The sequence below is a fragment of the Atractosteus spatula genome, chromosome 5 (assembly GCF_055471065.1).
Source record: "Atractosteus spatula isolate fAtrSpa1 chromosome 5, fAtrSpa1.hap1, whole genome shotgun sequence".
Lineage (NCBI taxonomy): Eukaryota > Metazoa > Chordata > Actinopteri > Semionotiformes > Lepisosteidae > Atractosteus > Atractosteus spatula.
The window spans coordinates 19,212,010-19,229,317 of NC_142710.1; the positions used below are offsets into that span (position 1 = coordinate 19,212,010).

Below are 17,308 nucleotides of genomic sequence, written 5' to 3' on the forward strand. Positions count from 1 at the left end.
ACCCTCTCCACTGCAGTCCCATTGATGTAGATAGGTGTGTGATCTCCTCCCTGATGTTTCCTGTAGTCCACAATCATCTCCTTTGTCTTACTGATGTTAAGAGAGAGGTTGTTCTCCTGGCACCATACTGCCAGGGTTTCAACCTCCTCCCTGTATGCAGACTCCTCACCATCCGTGATCAGGCCAATGACTGTTGTATCGTCCGCAAACTTGATGATGGAGCTTGAGTTATGCCTGGCGACACAATCATGGGTACTGTAAATAAGGAGTAGAGGACAGGGCTAAGCACGCAGCCTTGGGGGGCTCCAGTGTTTAGAGTCAGGGTAGAGGATATGTTGGTGCCCACCTTCACCACCTGCGGACGTTCCGTCAAGAAGTCCAGGATCCAATTACAGAGGAAGGTGTTCAATCCTAGGTCCTGGAGCTTAATGACAAGCTTTGAGGGCACTATGGTATTGAACGCTGACCTGTAATCAACAAACAGCATTCTCACATATGTTCCTTTCTTATCCAGGTGTGAGAGGGCAGTATGGAGGGCAGTGGCAATAGCATCTTCTGTTGACCTGTTCTGGCGATACGCAAATTGCAGTGGGTCTAGGGTCTCAGGCAGTGAGGAGGTGATGTATGCTTTGACCAGCCGCTCTAAGCACTTCATGATAACTGATGTGAGTGCAACAGGGCGGTAGTCATTTAGGCAGCTGACTCTGGGTTTTTTAGGAACAGGGACAATGGTGGTTTTCTTAAAGCAGGAAGGAACTATAGACTGAGCTAGAGAGAGATTGAAAATGTCAGAGAAGACATCTGCCAGCTGGTCTGCACATGCCTTCAGAACACGGCCAGGGATAGCATCAGGGCCAGGAGCCTTTGCGTGGATTGGTCTTTTTAAAAACTTTACACACATCCGCTCTGCAAAATGCAAAAGAGATAGTCAGATTATTGTCACAATAAACTTTTATGGCATGTACAGTATACAGTGCACTGCAAAAGAATTCACTAACTTCCAGTAATCTTCCATTTGGTAGAATTACAGATGCTGAATTCTCGGCAGAGAAGAATGGGTGAAAATCATTTCCCTGGGAAGGGTGCTGTCTAACTATAAATCTGTTCATGTATTTTTTTTATTATTATTATCAGCAGCAGCAACAACTACAACAACAGTAACAATTGTTATTATTATTATTATTATTATTATTATTATTATTAAAATAGTTCAGGTTGAGATTTTGGTTAAAATAGTTCATTTAAAGAATGTGAATGCATTACATTGCAATTCAACAAATCTATATAATAATATATAATACTGGAAGGGCTGAAACCTATTGCAAGCTGGTGTATACATTTTTAAATAGAATTGTAGCAGATTAAGAAAAAAAACCTACACAAAATGATTACTCCTTCTCCGTAGTACATGTGATTGTAATAGGTCCAAACCAGGTCAGTCTGATCTAGCTCCAAACATAATGGTTCTCCCACACTATTGGATTCATTATGCTGTTAAAGTTCATTGGTCTTTCTCTTGTTATTCCTATTGAACTGACATCTCATTAAAAGATGTCTCTTACAAGAATCATGGAAAGAAACCTAAATGACAGCCTGTTACTTTCAAATGTGAAAATCACATCCACGTCACCTTTTTATCTTGCTAGTGAATCCTATGGTCATGCAGATAATCATCTACTATAGATCTAATTATTCGTGTGTCCACTGTATAATCTTACATTTAATAGGGGTAAGACATATTGGTTCAGTCTTGTCACCTTTTTTTGAATAGGCACTAAATTAGTCATTTTCCATTCGGTATTTCAACTGTCTTGAGAGACAGTTGAAACAGTACTGCTAATGTCCTATAAATAGCATCTCGTTTCCTTATGTACTTTTGGTAGAATACCATCAGGCCCTGGAGATTTAACTATCTTTCAATGCTTCTGGTACCTGAAACACTTAGCTCTTCTTTGCTAATACAAGATATGCTGCTGAGTGGTAAACATTTCAGTGAAATATTATTTTGATAATTTTATCAATTTCCCTTTCATGAGTTATCTCTGAGGCATTTTACTTCATTCATTAATGTTCTTCTGCTGTGGCAATACTGAAAAAATATTTTGTCTTCATTGTAATATTCTTTTCTATCTCTGTCTTGGTCTCTCCACTACTCTTCTTGACCTGTGCTTGTAACTTGTGACCTGCTGTGGTCCTGTGCATTTTAAATATTTTTTTTTCTTCTCAGAAAAAAAAAGCAGATTAAAAAGGTTTAACTGATTTGTTAAAACTTTGGTCCACTGCTTTCTGTGCTTTGCTTTCCTTACTTGTGAGATGAGTCTATTCTATGCTTCAGATACTGTAGATTCTACTCCTCTTACAGTTCCTGTGTATTTGCCTTCCTGAATTTAAACAACCTTTATTTTGGACTCTGTCTTTGCAATCAAAAATGTATTGAAATATATATATTATAATAATATTATTACAGTTTTTGAATGGTTCTGGCAGCTCTGTTTTCCTTACCTCTACCTTGATTATTTGAGAAGACTAGATTGATACAGATATTCACTGCAATAGGTCCTCTGAGTACTTTAACTGAGAAAGTACAGTAGTTGGTTGGTGCTTCCTAATATCCATCTATTCATTTTCTAACCACTTCATCCAATACAGGGTCATGGAGGAGCTGGAGCCTATTCTGGCAAGCAATGGGTATAAGGCAGGATATTCCTCGGATGGGATGCCAGTCCATCACAGGGTATGAACAAAAACAGACACAAACACACACACAGTCACACCAGGGAAAAGTTTCCCAGAACCCAATTAACCTACAGTACCAGTATGTTTTTGGACGGGAAGGAAACGGGAACACCTGAAGGAAACTCACACAAACATGTGGATATACTGTATGTGAGGAAAATTAAAGCTCCCCTTCATAATCATTTCTTCCTTGGTACATACCGTATGTTCCTGGCCTCATTAGGCCTCATCATTTCTTTATAATTAATCCATTCTAAACACATTTATATAGGAAACTTGTTTTGCATTTACATGAAATAACTTGACAGCTTGGCAGTTTCTATTAACATAGCTACACTGGGGGTACTGAGTACCCTTTGGCAAATGTATAACTAAGACACAGAGGAAGCAAGGTTGGAGAGCTTTGAGTACAGTATGTGTAAGTAATTTACTCAACATGCTGCTCTGAACGTCCATTTCACTTTTATTCCCTGATTTGATTTAACCTCTCGTGACATGGTGAGGGAAGCCCCACAGAGGTTCAGGCTGAAGTGAGACATCTTGCCAGTCAGCTGTTGTTGGCAGCCCTCATGAGAATCCAGGCTTCTGGTTTGTTTTAAGCAGATGCCTGTTGTTCCCTGAAATCCAATGGGATTCAGTCAGGAAGAGCCCTATCAGAGCTGAGCTGCCTTGCCATTTTCGGTCAAAGCACATGTCGAGTGTTTTGGCAAATGCACACACTTTTAACCCCTCTGATCCTTTGTTAGTATACGTGATCAGACTGACTTTTTCACTTGCTAATTGTTTACCCACATCATAGTTGAATGTTCTATGTACTATGTTTGCTTTACAGGAGTCTCTGGAAATGTTATTTTAGTTTGTTTTTTTTAAATAAGTGTTTTTTTGCAATGTAAAAAATGTTGTAACACATGCTTATATAAATACAGAGAGCAATGCTTATATTAATTGTACTGTTTGTTACTATGATGGAATAAAAAATGTTGATGTAGTCCCACCACAGCCACACCCATCTGTGTATTTCAAATAGGGTTATTGGCATCTTTTATTGCTTTATTGGCAAGTCATTCTTATTTTCTACCTACTTATGCTTTTGTCACAATGATCAATGATCTAAGTATTGGTCTGATTTGTTGTTTGCTAGCAGAAAGAAGTGTTAACTGTGATTTTCTCATAAAGAGAGAGGTGCTGTGATTTAAAAAAAGAACAAAACACACCTCTGTAATAGTTTGCAGTGGTTGGCAGGATACATTGTGACTAGTGGAAAGAAATGAGATCTCCAGGACTACACTGAATATGCCCCTTGTTGCAAAACCATTGTCAATAATAAATATTAAACAAAAATAATGAAAAATAATACAACTAAATACCACTTCCCACAGAACCTTGTAAATATAATTGATTTTTCCATTGGAAGAAAAAATAACTTTATTTACTATACTGTATTTATATTACATCATATAATATTAGTAACTGAATTTAATTACTGTTATACATATTTTGCATTTATCAATAAAGTAACAGCATTAATCAATAAAGATTAAAAATCTGTTTGGTTTTATTTATTTTTGGTCATCTTAATCTTTTATAGCTCTTAACTGTCAAACAACAGACCACAATAAGACACCTGTTTGACTTTAAGCACAGAATTTTCATTATCAACTAAACCTGAATTAACACCAGATGAGTTTAATGCTGTCATCAAGTCCTCGCTGTATAGACTGATGAGGACAGATATACTGTAGTTGTGTCACTGTCCTTAAAACAGGATTAAACTGCAGGTTTTATGATTAAGTTTAATGGAGAAAACCTAACTGAACATGGTTAGAAGCAGCAATGAGCTAGATAATGGTAAAGTGCTTTTAAGCAGAAACAAGCCTCATTTCTAAAACCCATGAAGCACAAAAAATTTGTAGGGTAACTTTCCTATGGGGAAATCTAATAATGTTACAAGCCGCTTTCCAAGACCACACCTTCTGTAGGCTATTTCTTCCCTTAAATGCCTTGAAAAAAAGCAGTCTGCCAAGTCTCTCCTTATTTACTGAATAGTTCCTTTTTTGGTGTTGCATAAAAGTCTGTGCATGTTATCCTAGCTGTGTAAAAAACAGATTTCTTTACTGTGGAGCCAAGTCATTGTATTCCTTGAATGTTTGATTTACTTAAGCTTTAATTTATTTTTGACTCCTGTTTTCAAAAGCCGTGCATTGGTGTACAATGTGAAAAATGATCATTTTGTGTTCTTTTTTTCCTAAATTAAAAAAAATGTGCATGGAACAAATACAAAAGAGCAGTGAGGCTCTGGTCCATCCTCTAATACCTAATCAGACTGTGCAAGTATGGTATTGATTTTTTTGGAAAGGGTTTTTCAACACATTGAAATATGTTTTGAGGGGCACAGAGCTGACTTCATAACAAAAGAAAAGGGATTTTATCATTTTAAGAAGGAAGTAAAGTATGTCCCATCCTGGACAGGAAGTACAATAAAAGATGAATAGATGCAATATAATTAGTGTTTAATAGAGATAACAAGAGGGACAACAGTGTTTTTAACAGACTGAAGCTCTCATAATGGGAACACAGGGAGATCCACAACAAAGCACAAAAATGACTGGTTATGGAGGATGCATATGCTGGTAAACTACTGTAGAGCTTAAATCATTGTTATTGAGTTTAATTCATCGTATATTTTCTACAGTATATATCTGAAAACAGTTATCTTTCACCTAAAAACACAATTTATGAAGCCCAAATCTGGCTTTGTGTGTTTTAGGAAAATGTCAGCCCTGCCTACAGCTATGAGTATATGGGAGTTTTCTCATTTTAAGTCAAACAGGGATTGAATGCTAGCTTAATTTTTTATAAACAATCTCCATTCCAGGCATGCCTCCAGACAGCAGTTGTGTTGTCTTACTTGAGCATGGAAAGAATGCACCATCGTAGTTCAGCACTCGCCCTCCTCCGTGAATGGAAGGGACAGATTAGTGAAGCACACAAGAGAACACATTACCTCTTTTGAAACCATCAAAACCTCAGCCTGTAGTCTCACGTTTGCCTGAACTATTCTTCTTAAAATCTAATCTTAATCTACAACTATTTTAAATTGACAAAAAACGTCTAGAATACAGCCACATTTAGGGCAAACAATACAACACAGTGATGCACTGAAGAGCTATTAAATACCACTGAGTATAGGGAAACTTATTCCAGAAGCGGTATCATCTGCTTGGTATAATTCTTTAGAAGACAGGTTGTTTTAAATCAATGGTAAACTGGCAATGACAGGACTTGTTTCAAAGCAGTTCCGTTTAATGAAGTAGCCACCTACACATTTTCTAAAGCAGGCTTCAACACTGGGAATAATGTAGATTGATTTTAAGACATCAGATTTTTTACATGACAGTCCTGCATAGCTGTAAACCTCCAATAAGTTCTCAGTATATTACACTGCCCCACTGTGCTCTAAAATCTTTCATTTGCATATTAGTAAAAAAATGAAATAACCTTTAATGTGACCCAGGCTGATCCCCTGCACAATTTTTGTAAGCTTTTTAACAACTATAAATCTATATCACTCTGCCCTGACACATGATTTATGAAACCTCTTAAGATCTCTGCATGCACCACTGTTCAGTGCTAATGAACATCCCCTTACAATAATGTCTGCAGAATCACACAAGGGAAATATGTATAATCCATGCAAGGCATGTCATCAAAATGTCTGAATCGTGCCTACTGACACTGAGTTTGAGATGATGTCTTGCTTCAGCAATTATTTATAGAAACATGACCTCATTGAAGTTAACCCTCAGGTTTTGCCAAAGGTTTTGATCATGCCTTGGTTCAACCTGAGCTGTTAATAATTGCTTCATTCAGTCTTCTGTGAATGGAGAATTATATCTAGTTTTTACACCCTTCTTTTGATACAGAAATTAATATACAGTAGTAACCCTTTTCTAAAGCATTTAAAAATTTTAGAAATAATATTATGGATATACAGCGCATACGGGGATGTGTGTTTCTGTGTGAATATACTTGCAAACACACATATACAGTACATGTTCCAAATGAAACTGTTTCACTGTGTAGACTGGTTGAAACCTGCGTCGCTGTTCCTAACAAACCACAGGACACGAGTAAAAAGTGTGTGGAAGTGCATTTAAAATAGGAGGCACTTCTTTACATAAAGGGCTGTGTGACATGTTGTTGAAGCAGAAACCGTGATTTATTTCAACAAATGGCCGAATGAGATCCTTGGATCAATCAGCTACAACCAATCGGGTGAAATGGACTGAATGGCCTCTTCTCATTTGTAACCTTTTTTATGGTCCTATATACACACAACCTTAGGTTACGGTTAACCTGTAGGTTTCAAGCACCTTACGCACCTAGTAAGAGGAAGCTGCATTGGGAGGCCATTAAACTGGTGAGATAACTTCATCATCAATATCTGCCACATATTATAAAAAGTCTAAGTCAGTATAAGAAAAGTGAACAATAATATACCACTTCTTGCTTCAAAACATTTGACTTATACCATGATAAATGTATAGATTTAATATATGCTAAATATTGATTTTCCAAGATGTGTTTACTGAAAATGAAAGCAGCACTCTTATTGGGGTGTTTACATCACATGTTGCTCTTCACATTGTCAAATACTAGTTTTTGTTGGCACAAGGTGTTTGCTGTAAAATTCCCTCACTGTCTGGGTGTAGCCTTTATTTTTTTTTTAATTTAAGCATGTCAGATACTTTCCAGTATGATTCAGTTTTGCAGTATTGATGCTCCAGAGTTGGATTTTGCTCTGGATTTCTGGGCCATTCTTCAGTTATGAATGCAAAGAAGACAGTTACAATGCCAGCAGAACATGGGGGAAGGTCAGCCTCTAGTTTCCTGGCAAAACTTTTAATAGAGTGAGAGATACTGAAGGCCTTTTGTCCTTCGATCATCCTTAATTCCTTTATACATAATCCATTCTGAGTTTCCACTGCCTGAATCTGTATCTGTAGCCAAAAGCTTTCTTACTGATGGTCCCTCACTCAATTTCAGTCTCAAACTTGGAGATGCAAGACTATAAGGTTTGGTAAATTTACACTTAAATCTAAGCTTAGGAAATATTTATTTGGACTAAAGGTTGAGCTTTTTATTTTAAGCCGTTACAGGAAGGCATACATGTCTGTTCTCAAATCATCTCCCATTTTAACAGGGTTAAATAGCTGATCATTAACGGTGCAGTGTTTCCAACATCAGACTGCAAATGAGTGAAATTAATCACCCTGTTGTATGAATGTATTGTTTGAACTGCTCCAATCTGGCAGTAACACATGTTGTAAGCTTGCTTTACCTTGAAATACAAAACCTTTTCTGATACAATGTTGGATCTCTGCCCATCTCTCCTTGGACGGATGCTCTATGTCAGGGAGGATGGAAGCATATTTTACCAGCAGTCCTGAGGATCTGATGTGTTTATATTCCAGGATGACGAAGTCTCCTCCTCACTCAGTAAGAGAACCGTGGAATGAACTGAGGACATTGGCTGACCACCCAGACTGGAGTTTCTCTAATGCAATCCCTATAAGGTTGCGTTAGAGTGAGGGACAGAGCTGCCTTCTGCCCCAGCTCCTTGTTTGGGAAGTGGGAGGGAGAAGTGTGGGATCAGGAACTACATAAACTCTCCCCTGGCAGATGGATCTTACACCATCCCCGAGCAGCAAACCCCCGGCCAAGCGCTGTCAGGGTAAGTGTCATTCAAGCTAATCCAGCTGCCTGCTTCATGGTAGTAGAAATCAGGATGCTGCGCTGTATTCATTACACTGTGACAGGAGGTGGCTTGTGTGCTTTATAAAACAGCTTGCTGAATCGTCACTGCAAGTCTGAGAAACTCAGCTGTCAGTCTTTAAAATCATGTTGTGTGGCATATTATCTGCTGAAATGCACAAGCATGTGCAGGGCAGGTTCCAGATCTATCATGCAAATTGATTGTACTTGCATTATACATTTAGAAACTATTATGCTTGTATCTCAGTGACTTTTTCAAATGGTTTATGTAAAACATGTGCTGCATGTTTCATATGTTAAGAGATAAGTGATTTAGCAGCTTGTATATTACTGAGGTGATGCTCTGTGTTGGAAAACATGCTTTATGAAAGAAAATGGTATTTTTAATGTATGTAATACTAAGGTGTGGTGATAGCAGATTTTTATTGATCAAAGTACTGCAGCTTTTATTTTCTTTTTTTGTATGACCCACTTGCATCGCGGTTTACTCATAACAAATTGAAATTTGGTAGAAAAAAAGGGAATTCCTAAAAGCAGAGCTGAAAATCTTAAGAGAATATAAGATGTAATCTGAAATGGTGCTTCCAGGGTGAGTTTATGCCATTTGCAGAACATCATGTGGCTGTTGCTCATATTAATTGAGTCCTTAATGTTATAGCCATAATCTTGTAAAAGAGTTAGTATTTGTACTGATGAGAGTTTACAAAGGTTATCTTCAAATATAGGAAACCAAACTGAAGGGCTGCATATTTAAATGCTAATTGATTCTTGGCAGTAACCTCAAAGTCTTGCTCCTTCAAGGAATTGTGCTCTGGCTGGGATCTTCTGGCATATAAAGCATGATTCCTTTGAGTTTTATTACTAAATATGGTTCTGTGGAATTCCTGTGGAGGCTACGTCGCACAATACTCTCCCCATCTTCGTCTTTTTATGGCTTTCTAAGGCAGGCAAGGCCAATGGAAAGGGAGTGATCCAAACTAACACCAGGCATTTTTCTTGATCTTTTCCTAATTTGGAAGTTTTTCCCATGTTAGGAATTTCATTCATCGAGGAGTGAGTGAATTGCACAAACTCACCGCAGCTATGCAGTGGATTATTATATTCTAAATAAGTTATAATAATAATAATTGTTGTTGTTATTATTATTATACAACTGTCATTTGTGTTTGGTGCTTTTAATAACCTTTATTTTCTATAGTGCCTTTTCCCAATAAAAGATTTGTAAACTACCAAAGCCAATGAAGCATTTGTCTAAAGTAAAAAACGATTCTGTACCACCAAAGTAATCCACGCCTAAGGTTGACTTCAGTCTGAATTGCATTACTATGAGCTTTGAATATTAAGGCACTATCCAACCTGATGCATAGATATTTTTAACTCCAACCTGCTCCATCTTTGATTTATTTAAAGCAGAAAGTTCTAAACTGTTACTAAGGGAGCAATTTCAATATTTTTACTGAACATCATTCTTTTAATTGTATCAGCAGAATACATTGATTCCACAAACCCAAGTGATCACAATTTGTGAAACTGGTCAAAGAAAAAATAGGTCAAAACTTGGGTCGACCTGAATCTTTACATCCCTACCTGAGTAGAAAAGAATCACAGTAGAATGCTTGCTTTATTACAGCTCATTAAAGGAGAACAGGAATTCTTACATCACATTTGCAAAATATGTACTGTGCTTTTAACTAAAAAATGCAGCTCCTTTGACTGGGACAATCAGAATTAATCATTTGTTAAAAAAATAGTTAAGGATGATTTATTACAACAGTGAGCCAATGACAGATGCTCATTCTAGAAGGAGGAGAAGGGCGCTTATATACGACAGATAATTCTGGAAGCTCATCCTCTAATATGGTCTGGAGTACTTCCATCACAACATATTTTGAATACTCCAGAATTAAAAAAAAAAAACTGTAGCATTTAGAATAAAACAGGCAACCACAGGGGTACTGCTTGACCACTGAGCTGAAGGAGAGAGCTGTTCTGTAACTGTGCGTTGTGGTTGCAGCGATTGTTTCCCGTTTGAGTTGAAGAAAGCGAAGTGAAGTGACGATGTGTGACGAAGAGGAGACCACAGCTCTGGTGTGTGACAATGGGTCAGGTCTCTGTAAGGCAGGCTTCGCCGGGGACGACGCCCCCAGAGCCGTGTTCCCCTCCATTGTGGGCCGTCCCAGACACCAGGTGGGCAGAATGTGGAGAAGGCAGAGGCCAGCTGATGAGAAACCTGCTCTCACTGGCTGGTCGATACAGGGAGGGTGTGACTGCTGATCACAGCAGTTCTAGAACCAGGGTCTCCAGATCTAGAACCCAGTCAGTCTTACAAGTCACGTGTTCATGAAGATAAGTTATTGTTCATGAAGACAAGTTATTTGGTAAAAGTTACTAAATTATCTTTTCAATAAAACTAACTAAACTCTGGTACTTGAAACCTGAATGGTACACAGATTTTAGTCCTGCAAGATGCCTAAATTACATAACATAACAAATTATTCCCTTAAATCTGGTCCAAGTCTCAAACTAGTGATTTTTAAAACCTATTGGACTGGGGTTCTGCAGGACCAGGGTTAGGGAGTCCTGTTTTAGAATGATATCATCTGACGTGCATTACTTTTTTATTAATAAAAAGTACCAGAAACACTTCGTAGTAAATTTCACAATACCCTCGGTTAGATTTCTGTTTAGTGTGTTTGATCTTCTCTCTTTAACTTGGCAAAATTCTGGTGTTAATAATGCTACTGTGTAAATAAACACACTATTTGTTTTACATCCTCAGTCCTTTTAAAACTATTCTTAATAAATGGTCTGTCACCTTATTTTCCAAGCATATCACCCCAAGCACTGAAACCCTAGTAATTTTGTGATTTATGTGATCTTTTCATTTCTCCACTCTTAGGGTGTGATGGTAGGAATGGGACAGAAGGACAGTTATGTAGGTGATGAAGCTCAGAGCAAGAGAGGTATACTGACCCTGAAATATCCCATCGAACATGGTATCATCACTAACTGGGACGACATGGAAAAAGTAAGGATTTTATTATCAACATTTTTTACTTACAGATATAGACATTTGTCTTTGCTATCATTAAAGAAATTGTTTTACCTTATATTGCCACCAGACCTGTCATTGTGAATATCATGAGCAGATTGCATTCCCTAGGGCTGTACACAACATGAATGAGTACTCAGTGTATATTAACAGGCCTCTGGTGTCCTGCAGCCTTAAGAACTACACTTCACTTGTTTAAAAAACAACATGGAAAAACAGACTTCCTAACACTTTACCAATGAGAAAGCTGTTGAGTTATTATAGAGGCGATTCCTTTAATTTGTAACAAACATAATTTAACAAACATTGTATAATACAAGAGCTTCAGATAGCAACACAAAAATGGCCTTTAAGAAAAGAAGGACAAATTCAGGAATGACAACTGCAGAAAGATTGATGGAATCTACCTTTGGTGATCTTACAAAAAGCATGACAGTCCCGCCAACCACTCTGATACATCTTCCTTCCAGTATTCCTGTTTTGTCTACAGCTAAGATTTTTCTGCTTGATTTTAGATCTGGCACCACTCATTCTACAATGAACTCCGCGTCGCCCCAGAAGAGCACCCCACCCTGCTGACTGAGGCGCCCCTGAACCCCAAGGCCAACCGAGAGAAGATGACCCAGGTGATCACCGAGCAAACAGCAGTCACAGCTAAGGCTTGACCACCTGCTTCTCCACAGATGGGACATTCTTTGGGTTTTCCCAAATTGCTCTTTAAGACAGTATATTTTAACAACACTTTATTATATTTCCTTATTGTTTTGGACTATAAAGCTAAATTAAATTACATGATATTATAATAAGATATTATCATCTATATCTTAACATTGTGTTAGGCCTTCTTTAGTAAAACTGTATAATGCTATGACATAAGTTATACATTGAAATTTTAAGCTATATTCCACAAGTACATAGGGGAACATAAGAAAGAGACACCATTTGGCCCATCTAGCTAATTTGATTGTAAGTAGATAATTGATTGAATGATCTCATCCACAGTCTGATGTTTTCACGTCTCTTCCATAAAAAACCTGTCCTCAATTTCCAGATCATGTTTGAGACCTTCAATGTCCCAGCCATGTATGTTGCCATCCAGGCTGTGCTGTCCCTTTATGCTTCAGGCCGTACCACAGGTGAGAGGACCTGTTTTTTCCAAACGTGTTTCTTGCATCACGTGTCATCAAACCTACAGCCTGATGTCTAACTGAGGGAGTCTCCTCAACAGGTATTGTCCTTGACTCTGGTGATGGTGTCACCCACAATGTACCCATTTATGAAGGCTACGCTCTGCCCCACGCCATCATGCGTCTGGACCTGGCTGGCCGTGATCTCACTGACTACCTCATGAAGATCCTGACCGAGCGCGGCTACTCTTTTGTGACTACTGGTACGTAACTGGGGCAGAGAAAAAGAAAAGCTCATTTCAGGTTAGGAGGCAAGCCAGATCCAGTGGAGTTCATGGGAGCTATAGGCCAATGCTGAGTTCTGTTCAACAGTTTTATTTATCGAGTCGTAACTCCCAGTCTATAAGAAACTGTAGGTGCAGCAGGCGAGAGGAGAGAGTTGATTTCCTGAAAGAGAGCTGCACTGTTGTGTTCTCCCCCTGCAGCTGAGCGAGAAATCGTGCGCGACATCAAGGAGAAGCTGTGCTACGTGGCGCTGGACTTCGAGAACGAGATGGCCACCGCCGCTTCCTCCTCCTCCCTGGAGAAGAGCTACGAGCTCCCTGATGGCCAGGTCATCACCATTGGCAACGAGAGGTTCCGCTGCCCCGAGACCCTCTTCCAGCCTTCATTCATCGGTACGTCCATCTGGGCCACTTCACCGTTTGAGAGCAGATTAAAGCATGCTGTCGGCGTGCGGGCCACTGCCCACACATACCTAGACTCGTGTCTCTATTCTACACTTCACCCTTCTCTTTACAGGACTATTCAGAACCGCACCTTGGCTGGGGCAAACTAGGCAACTGCCTAGGGCCCCGAGGCCACCAGGGGGCCCCCTCAATATGGAACACAACACATTTAATCAGCACCCTCAAATGCGAGCCAAGAAATTCACCCCAGTGGCTCTATCTGTTGCTTTTATGCTAATCTAAGTGGTTTATTAGGTATAAATTATAATACAGTATTATTAGTTGTGAATTAAGTGCAGTAGTTTATTTCACTGTCGGGGTAATAAATAGCTCTCATCTTCTCCATAAGATGACAATATCAGTGTGGTTTCAGCAGCTGCTACACCGAATGCTACATGGTGAAAAAGCTTGGTATGGGAGCTGATAAAAGTAGTGTATGCGCAAATTGTGATCTGGAGGGGCTCGTTTCCAAGATCTTCCCTAGGGTCCCCAGAAAGCTAGGACCAGTTCTGGGTTCATTACATGTATCCTTTTCATTATATATTCATTGTGTTAACTGAACATGTCACTGAGGCATGTTTCTCTATTGTAAACACTAGGTATGGAATCTGCCGGTATTCATGAAACTACCTACAACAGCATCATGAAGTGTGACATAGACATCCGCAAGGATCTGTACGCCAACAATGTGCTGTCTGGAGGCACCACCATGTACCCTGGTATTGCTGACAGGATGCAGAAGGAAATCACAGCACTGGCGCCCAGTACAATGAAAATCAAGGTGTGTGTGGAAAACATACTCTGGATATCTGGGGTAGAGGGCAAACCTTATTAAACACAGCACTGGTAGATAATTCAGGGGGAATTACACCACTGTAGAAACTCAATTCAGCCAATGTGCATAATAACCTACTGCAAGATAAAAGAAGACTATTGAAGAAGTTTGTCTTTTGATCATTTTTCACACAATGGCAAAACTTAATATGTTACCCAATGGTTAAAAAATATATAATCACATTCTTTTTTCCAGCACTTACCATAAGTGTTTCTGACTGAAAGCAGAACAGTGTTCTGGTCCTGGGAAACCAGACAAGCACAGTGAGGAGCACAAATGGTGTTCAAAACAGGATGTATAATAACTTTGATTATTGTTTTATTTGGCACAGGGTGATATAGGATGTGGAATAAAAATGGACTTTATATACTGTATAAAGTACTGTATCAGATCCTCAAGTAAAGGATTCAAAGAGTTACAGAGATCACAGAAGACAGTTAAAAACAAATGAGAGCAGAAAAGGTCAGGGATGGTTTTATGTGATTAAATAACAACACGTACTAGTTTGGACTGTGTACAGTAGAGATTTTCCTCTTCTGAAAGACAGTGAACAATGTCTATTTTTACGTGTTACGGTATATTAAAACAAGAAAAACAAACGATGAGCTCTCAACAATCACAGAAAACTGAGCACGGAATGACTTCGTGCATCATCAAGTGCGTAATTGTAGGATTGTACAAGTTTGCCAACAGTATCCCAGAGCTGGGTTTTTTTCAGGCATTTTTTAAGAGTTCACTGCATCTCTCAAATGATTTTTTTTTTACAATCATAATGGTCGTGTATTAATCTCATCCTTACCCAAACATTCTCGTGTTTTTCAACAGATCATTGCCCCGCCTGAGCGCAAGTACTCAGTCTGGATTGGTGGCTCAATTCTGGCTTCCCTCTCCACCTTCCAGCAAATGTGGATCAGCAAGCAGGAGTACGACGAGGCTGGTCCTTCCATTGTCCACCGCAAATGTTTCTAAACTTCTTACTTGTGCTTTTTTTTTACAGTCTCTATATTCTACCTGTGAACTGTGAATGTACTTTCTTCCCCTTTCATTCCAGCAACTTGTCTTTGCACTGCTACTACCGAGTGAATGTTTAAAAGATTTTTTTGGTCTTTTGAATGAATAAAGCTTGAATGTGCTGGCAATATTAAAACAGTTCGAGCGTTTTTGTAACGCGGACGAAATGCCTAATAAAGAATTTAAGAACCTCACGCTTCTACTCCAGCAGAAAGAAACAAAAAACAAACAGCTGATGATCTGTCTCCCTCTTGTGTACAAACACTGTATTGCAAACTAGCGCCTACCTACTGTGACAAATAAAAATGGCTCATGTGCTTCATCTTGTGTCCAACCTTTCCAAAATATTACTGCGTTTAAACAAATATTGTCATTCTCATTACCACTGTACATTATACTACAACTACAGTGCGGAAATATGGTACAACTATATTTCAGAAAAAAACATTTAGCTTTCCATAAAACAAAAAACACACTGTTGTGTAGAAAGTGATTACGAGATTAGTAAATTAAGCGTTCGTCCTCTTTTAATCCAGAATAATAAAAATACAAACATGGATCTAGAATACTTTTGCAGAAATACATTTTCATTGTTTACTCGATTTCAGTTAAGTACCAGACTGGTGTCCTCTTGTTTTGCAAAAGGACTTGTTTTTTAGTGCTCTTTTAGAAAAGTAATTTACAGTGTGGTGTTCAAACTGGGGCTCACGAGAATAAAGAAATTTGCACAAACAGTTTCTCAAACTCTTTAACAGCAGAGAACAGAAGGTCCTTTATTAAAGATTTTTCACATGATTATTTATCCAAGTTCACTAGAAAAGAAGCACTCCTGCAGTGTTCTCACACTCGACTTCCTGGCCGCTGTTGCAGTGCAAAATATGCAATATAAGGCCTAATGAAAAATGAATGTCAGGGTCTGTGTGTATACAAATTCTTGACAGTTGCTCTGGTACTTTGAACAGTTCATACGAATAACAGCTTTTAGCACTACTCTTGTTTTTCGTGCTTTTACTACGAAATGAAATACACTACTTTTCTGATTTGTTTTTTTGTGCTTGGATTTTTAGCTCCGGTATTCATAACTGGCTCCTTGCTCATACCAGTCCTCAACTGTGCATGTTACTGGGCACGTTAGTTGTAGCCAACACGGGGGATAACATGGGTAAATTAAGTCACCAACTGGTTTAAATAAGTAACTAGGAACTCACCTGGAGAAATAAAAAAAGAAAAAACAAAACATACTAGTACTAGTAGTACACCTCAAGCATCATGGTGGACAACTACTATCACATACTCCCCTCAAATTCAATACTCCTTATTCCTCTTGAAGATGGTGGTATTTAATAGAAACTGTTTATATTTCTCCTGCTAGACTATGACTTTTGTTCTACCCCCACTGCGTCCCTCCCTGTGAGCATTTTCTAAAAAAAAACATCTTCATAATACATCGGTCTGTTTACAAGAAACTTAAAACCCATGTGCAAAAACCTCGCCCTGCAAATGACCTGAAATACTTTCTTGTGCCTTAGACTTGCCCAAGGCATTGCAGCTTCATTGCAAAATGTACTGTATTGCTGAATTCCAAACTCTCAGTCTGAATGAATATTGAATGAATGAGTAATGCATACACATTTTAGTAAATCAGGTGGGTAGCTGCGTCAGCATGGTTAGGCTGCAAAGGAACAAGTAATAGGTTTATTCCAGGCTGAAAAGAGAAGAAAGAAAACACAACATTTAGGCTATTTCGGCATCTTCACACCCGAAGAATGCTCCACAGACGAAACGTTGTGTTTTCTGTCTTCTCTTTTCAGCATGGAATAAACCTATTACTTGTTCCAGTGTAGTAAATATTTACTGTACTGTATAAGAACTAGAGCCACTGTGGTTTGGTAGTATGTGTCCCAGAATACTTTATTTCTTTTATTCTGTTTAACCACAGATTCTTCTTAGTACACAGTCAGGTACTGTACGTGGCAAACTGCTATGCAATAAAAGAGTATGAAGTCCCATTTTACTACACACATAAAAACGCAATGAGACAAAG

The 17,308-nt window shown here is 38.5% G+C and overlaps 1 protein-coding gene across 2 annotated transcripts; it reads left to right on the forward strand.

Moving 5' to 3' along the window:
• The first annotated feature begins 8,408 nt into the window (after positions 1-8,408).
• On the forward strand, positions 8,409-15,586 carry acta2 (actin alpha 2, smooth muscle). 2 transcript variants are annotated; one of them, XM_088916387.1, is made up of 9 exons: positions 8,409-8,470; positions 10,526-10,698; positions 11,411-11,539; positions 12,079-12,189; positions 12,615-12,699; positions 12,792-12,953; positions 13,176-13,367; positions 14,018-14,199; positions 15,079-15,586. In XM_088916387.1, exons 2-9 carry the CDS (start codon positions 10,570-10,572, stop codon positions 15,220-15,222), a joined length of 1,134 nt encoding a protein of 377 aa, XP_088772513.1. In that variant the 5' UTR covers positions 8,409-8,470; positions 10,526-10,569; the 3' UTR covers positions 15,223-15,586. The 2 variants fall into 2 exon arrangements, with proteins under 2 accessions (XP_088772513.1, XP_088772515.1); XM_088916389.1 differs by lacking the exon at positions 8,409-8,470 and having other exon boundaries at positions 10,493-10,698.
• Positions 15,587-17,308: the final 1,722 nt, after the last annotated feature.

Coding starts and splice junctions, on each gene's coding strand:
- acta2 (XM_088916387.1), top strand. CDS start 10,570: ATGTGTGACGAAGAGGAGACCACAGCTCTGGTGTGTGACAATGGGTCA. Junction 12,190..12,614: donor ACCGAGAGAAGATGACCCAG/GTGATCACCGAG, acceptor CTCAATTTCCAG/ATCATGTTTGAGACCTTCAA. Junction 14,200..15,078: donor CCAGTACAATGAAAATCAAG/GTGTGTGTGGAA, acceptor GTTTTTCAACAG/ATCATTGCCCCGCCTGAGCG.